This window comes from Eptesicus fuscus, chromosome 4 (assembly GCF_027574615.1).
Source record: "Eptesicus fuscus isolate TK198812 chromosome 4, DD_ASM_mEF_20220401, whole genome shotgun sequence".
In the NCBI taxonomy this organism is placed as follows: domain Eukaryota; kingdom Metazoa; phylum Chordata; class Mammalia; order Chiroptera; family Vespertilionidae; genus Eptesicus; species Eptesicus fuscus.
The window spans coordinates 79732646-79739011 of NC_072476.1; the positions used below are offsets into that span (position 1 = coordinate 79732646).

The 6366-nt window shown below is 39.3% G+C and overlaps 1 protein-coding gene across 1 annotated transcript in view; it reads left to right on the top strand.

The window, feature by feature from the left end:
- SREK1IP1 (SREK1 interacting protein 1) overlaps positions 1 to 1788 on the top strand; it is a 34241-nt gene extending 32453 nt beyond the window's left edge. The window contains exon 5 of the mRNA XM_008161864.3: positions 1491 to 1788. Coding sequence (XP_008160086.2) covers positions 1491 to 1680 — 190 coding nt within the window. The 3' untranslated portion in view covers positions 1681 to 1788. The remainder of the gene's footprint in view (positions 1 to 1490) is intronic.
- The last annotated feature ends 4578 nt before the right edge of the window (positions 1789 to 6366 follow it).

Genomic DNA, 6366 nt, shown 5'->3' on the forward strand with positions numbered 1-6366 from the left:
TATACCTATTTTTTTTTTTGTCAGATCGGCAAAAGTAATATATATTTTTGGTGTGCTGCAGAATTTTACAAATTAGTATTTTTGCCATGAGATGAAAAAGGTTGAAGATTGATGGAATATGCTAACAAGTTATTGCAATACAAGTGAGTTATCCTATATAATAAAAGCCTAATATGCAAATTGTTCCCTCAACCACTTGCTATGACATGCGCTGACCACCAGGGGGTGGCATGGAACTTGGTGGGCGTCAGCGACGCAGCGCTGGCAGCAGGCGGCAGTGGAGGCACTGACGGCCCCAGTGGGCCCCAACGAGAGCGGGACTGTGGTGGGATGGTGGAGCAGGTGAGCGGGCGGTGCCAGGTCAAGGCGGGTGCGAGCAGGGCCCAATCGCCCCACCGATCACCCCGCGACCAGTGGCAGCAGTGTGGGGCAGGGCCACCGCCAGGCTCCCAGGCACTGAGGAAGCCAGGCAGGGGCCCAATGACTCAGGCGGAGCGGGACACATACGGGTGTGGGGACCCAGGTGCTGCCCACGGCCCAGAGGTCAGCTGGGACCTGCCCTTCCACACCAGACACTTGCACTTCAATCGCCGGCCAGGCTTAGGGACCGCACCCATGCCCAAGTTTTGTGCACCAAGCCTCTAGTGTATATAATAAGGCTTGATAAATGCAACTTTGCCTTATAAGATTTTGAAGGGTACGATAGGATGAAAAACTGAAAATCAGAAAAATAGTTTTCATGCTCACCAAATTTATAATTTATAAAACTGTAACTATGTAACTATATATAATTACCAGAGGCCCAGTGCACAAATTCATGCCTGTGGGATCGGACTGAAACAGGCTCTCCAACATCCCCCAAGGGGTCCCAGATTGCAAGAGGGCACAGGCCAGGCCGAGGAACCCCACTAGTGCACAGTCAGGGCCGGTGAGGGATGCAGGAGGTTGGACAGCCAGGGAGGGACCATGGGAGGGCTCCAGGGCGTGTCTGGACCATCTCACTCAGTCCTGATCAGCCGCACCCCAGCAGCAAGCTAACCTACCAGTCTGAGCATCTGCCCCGTCGTGGTCAGTGCACATCATAGCAACTAGTCAACCGGTTGACTATCTGCCCCCTGGTGGTCAGGGCACATCATAGCGAGTGGTTGAGCGGCCTTAGCATATCATTAGCATATTACGCTTTGATTGTTTGAAGGGCCAACTAGACGACCAGACACTTAGCATATTAGGCTTTTATTATATAGGATATGAAACTTACATAACTAGAGTTGAGCAGAATAGAGCTATTTGTGTTGTCAGTTTCAGTGACCAAGTAGCAAAACTTCTAAATTCAGCATTTTAAGAGGACCCAAGTATATACAGCACATTTTGAATTCTTTGTTTATACTCCCACCTTGCTCCAAGAAGGATTTAAGGCAAATAAAATCCCATTTAAATTTACCTACCAGCTTTAAATGCAATTAACAGTAAGTATTCATTATTGCCCATAGGTCTTATTCATCCAGTTCTGCTGAAGAGGACACCTCAAAACCAAAGAAACAAAAATATCAGAAGAAAGAAAAGAAAAAAGAAAAAAAGAATAAGTCAAAAAAGGGGAAACATCACAAAAAGGAAAAAAAGAAGAGAAAAAAGGAAAAGCATTCTTCCACCCCTACTATTTCTGAAATCTCCAAAAAGTAACAGACTATGGCTTAAGCCATTAAATTTAAAATTTTGGTTTTGAGAATGATTTCACCTTCCTTGGAATTTGCTATATAATTATGCTTTGCAATAAATCACAGGCTTGTTCATATGGACATTTTTTTCACATATGGGACCATTATCCTCTGGCAATATATTTTTAATGTACTATGATTATAAAGTATGAATCAGTCTTATTACTTGATAGCCGTGCCCCAATATGGATATCTGTACATACAAACACATCAGTTTTGGTATCCGTGTCTCTGTATGTTTGACTAGTATTTTTACTTCATAAGTTGATTGTACTACAGTCAACACAGGTAATCTACCAGGCAGTTAATAAGTATTGCCAAATCAAGTGTCTGCCTTCCAGTGATACAGTGAGATAGGGGATAATGCTTTGCTCTTGACACTGATAAATTTAATAGCTTTTTATATCCTATGATAATGTATGAAGATAGTAATATTCTTCACTGTTGTTTTTTAATCTCTGGGTTTTTTTTGGATGTCATAGAAGATGAAGCTGATTTATTGATCTTGACTAGAACTTTTTAAATGAATGGAAGAGGATAATGAAAATATTTATAACAAAGTTTCATTGTGTTATGACATGCAGCATTTCTAGTACCTGCCTCCTTATTTTTGTAACTATTAAAATATTTCTTCCTGTTTAAAAACACAAGCCTAGTTCAGCCTATTAGTCTCATAGAGATAATGTTGTGTTGGGCAGGATTTTTAGAATAGACTCCTGGGTTGTTTTACAAATGTGCCATATTGGCATGTCTCAGAGTGATACCTCAAGAACAGAACTTTTTATTTAGGAGATGACAGCAAAATCTTCATTAGAATTGATTTTTATTGTTTTCAGTATGTAAATTTTATGAAACTTGTTTCTATGTGGAAAATTTTTATAAATGTGAACATATATATTTATTTGTCTGAAATAATTTGTAGTTTTGAAGCAGGTTTCACACTGAATTTATGGTTTCATAAATGACCAGTTTGGGGTGTTTCTTTCTTTTACTTCAGTCATAAACCTCAGGAGCAGTGATAAAAATTTAGGATTAAGAATTTTATTCTGTACTTTTTAAAATTTAAGAACCAGGGAGTTGCATCATGAAAGTCTTTATATAATGGAAATTTTATAAGGGTAAGCATTTTCAAACAATATTGGTAGATATAAGTGTTTCTTACATTTTAACTGTCACAATGATCAGTGTTAGTGACTTTGCTTAACATTTGGGTACCCCTTATGCCCAATAACTTACTTTTATTGTAGCAGCATCAGGAGTCAATCCATTACCAATGCACAGCACCAAAGACTGCGGGTACCTCACTGCAGTGCAGTTATAAGTTTTAAAATTGGTAACCTACAGACATGGCTACAGATGAACTCATTGTGGGGAAATCAGGTAAGTACACGTAACCTCACAGGCTGGAGAGGTGTACTGATTCTTTCTTCACCATACACCCCTACCTGGCATGACCTCAGTAAGCCTGGGAGCCTCACAACTCCTGTTAACATATGCTGACCACGCTCAACTTCTGGGGATGCTGCACCCACATCCCTGTCCTATCGCATTACAGCCATGGAAGCTCTCACACTGACAGCTTTTCCATACCTAATTAGTCATATGGCCATGAAAAGAAATTATCTTGTTTAAATTAAGTTCAGTCAGTTGTTTGGAGAGAAACACAGAGTTATTAGGTTTTTAAGGGCTTGTTTTGCCTTGGCTGTACTTTATGTATTTTTGAAAACTGTATTTTCTGAAAATATAGTTATTTGGCTATCAAAATGACCAAATAAGTAAAAAAAAAATCTTTTTTAAATGATTGGAAAGTGCCGTATGCAGAAGGATGGTCTCATCTTCTTGAGTGTGTAATGTGGTTAAATAAGATAATTTTAGTGAATAGAGTTAATTTAGTTATTCGTAAGTTAAATTCTGTTAATTGTAAAGATTATAATTTGGCTCATTAAATTTGTTTCCGCATGGTGACATGATTAATAATGGTTCAGAGAGTTACATAAAATTTAGCTCTCATTAACTCTGGTATACAAATTAAAAGATTTTAATAGTTGGTAATTATTTTCCCCCAGAAACAATCTTGGAATTATTCTTAAGTAAATTTTCTATCATATGAGAATAGTTTATGAAACACCTCCGCTGAATTAAATAAATTTATTTTTACTAAAGTAATTTTCTTCTAAAGTGATATTATTATTATTGGTCTTTGATGCAAATCTCAGTAGTATATTTTAGGGAAAAAAAATAGTGAAATTTCTTCTCCAGCAGTATTAGCAGGCAGAAAAGTCAATTTTATAGTAAAAATCCAAAAAGTCCTGGACTTTCTAACTACCTATGTGACCTTCAGCAGAGTCATTTAGTTTCTCTCGGCCTTGGCGTTTTTCATCTATAAAACATTGTACCAAATTATCTCTAAGATCCCTTCCAGTCCTTAATGTATGAGTATTGATATTTTAGTAAAATCCAAGTGATACTGTTCATTTTAGAAATTATTACAGATGAGCAGGTAGCAGTCTGCAATGATAAAGGTCAAATTTATTAATACTACTGTTAAGCACATTCAGCTTCTGTAAGCAGAAAATTGATACTTGGTTCTCATCCTCACCATCCAATGTGCACCATTTTTGCTAGATGCAGACAGAATTTTTGTTTAGACCTGTATCAGTAATCACATTATCTGAACATTTTGAGGCTACTGCTTTTGGGGTAATGGACACACTCCACACACAATTCCCTATTTTCTCTGGATCATCTGTTGAATAAAATCTCTCAGAGGACTCCCCAGTGCTTCACACTTAATACTCACCTGATTTTGGATCTCCGAGACCAAAACATGAGCAAATGACTGTACGCATCTATTCTTACCACACTCAAATTATAGAACCCTATGTCACCTTCAGTTAAACTAGGTTGAAGAGTTATTAATAGTGTTCATAAAAATGCCATCGTGGCCTTTCTTCAACAAACATTTATTGCATGCCTAGCACGGCAAACACTCTACTAAGCACTGGGGATACACAGATTAAAAAGACTCATTTGCTTCCCTGAAGACGTTCGTCATTCAGTTGGTAGGAGAAACACATCACTTTAGTGCTGTAATTGACCGGAACTTGGGTTTAGAGAAACACATAGGGGTACTTCACCTGCTCTGGAGAAGTTGGAAGAGGCTCCTTAGGGAAAGTAATGCTTGAAGTCCATTTTGATTGAGGATGAGGGTGGCAGTTATGGTAGTTCCTGACCAGTGGGCACTGTGAACAAAGACCACAATGGAGGCTGGGGGGTCTGTGTGTCAGAATTAACAAGCAGTATGTGAGGCAGGAAGAGGTAAGATTTCAGACTCCCATTCTAGGGTCTCAGGAACAAAAGGAGGCGGTCTTAGGTTCCATGTTTAGGGAGTTTGGACTCAAATGTGTAAGCAGTGAGGCACCATGACAGAATTTTAAGGAAAGAAATGACTTACTGGGGTTTGGTTTCATTTGTTTCATAATTCCTCCAGTTTTAAAAGATGAAATTGTTCTCACCTTAGAAGGCCCCATAAAAATGATTAGAATCTTTATGTCCTATTATTTGTACTCTTCTAGTCCCACTTTTCTAAGATCTGGTTATTACCAAAAATCATACAGTGGCTTGTCTCCTAAAAACACATAAAGTTACAGTATTCTTTTTCAGACCTGTCCCCAGAATTACATGCATATGTACGTACTATGAAATGTGTTTTGTTTTTAATTTTATTTTAGATTATTTTTGACTGACAAATTCTGTTACTATGCTAGTATTTGTTATGTCCAAATAAATCATTTAAAATGTACTTTTCAATGTACCGGCTGTGCTGTAATTTGATAAGCCTTCTTGCTTTTTAAAAAAAAAAAAACAACTTACTGATGTGACATTGTTTCACAAAACCATACATGTTTCAAGTGTACAACACAACAAAACATCATCACACTGCAACGAATGGCCTCCACCCCAAGCAAAGTCTCTTTCCGTTCCCATTCTCCCCCTTTGCCCACCTCCAGATACCTCCAACCTTTCCCTCTGGCCATCACCACACTGTTGTCTGTAAGGCTTCTTGCCTTTAATATTTTGTCTCAATCTATGAAGCACAACTGCTTCAAAGTGACAGAGACAACCTGCTGGTTCACTGGGTGAGCCCTGTGGCGCCCCCTCAGGTTACCTGGCTAGACAGGGAGTGCTTCAGGAACTCTCTCTGGTCCTAGTGCTGGGATTCAAGCCTCTTGGGCAGTCGGCATTCAAGAACAGGTTTCTTAGGCCTGCATAACACTAATCCCACTTGGGAAGCTCAGGGTCTTCTGACCTCATCTGTCTTCTCCCAACTCCTCTGAAAATATGCAGTGCTCGAGACTGGGATGTGTCTCCCAGAGCACACCCATGAGGCATCCAGCCACGCCCGGCCCATGCCTGTCCCACAGGTCAGTTGTCTGGGGACCATGAGCATTTTGCTGACCCTGAGTCTTAAGTTTCCTACTTCTTATTTCACTTATGGCCTGTGTCCTTCCCCTTGAACTGTACCAGTGCCTTAACTAAACTTAATCTACATTTATTTTCACCAGAGACAACATCTAATTAGTAATATAATTATTAACGTGTGTATTAAGGTAGCTGATTTTCTGGGATTTTTTTTTTTTTAATCAAGCTA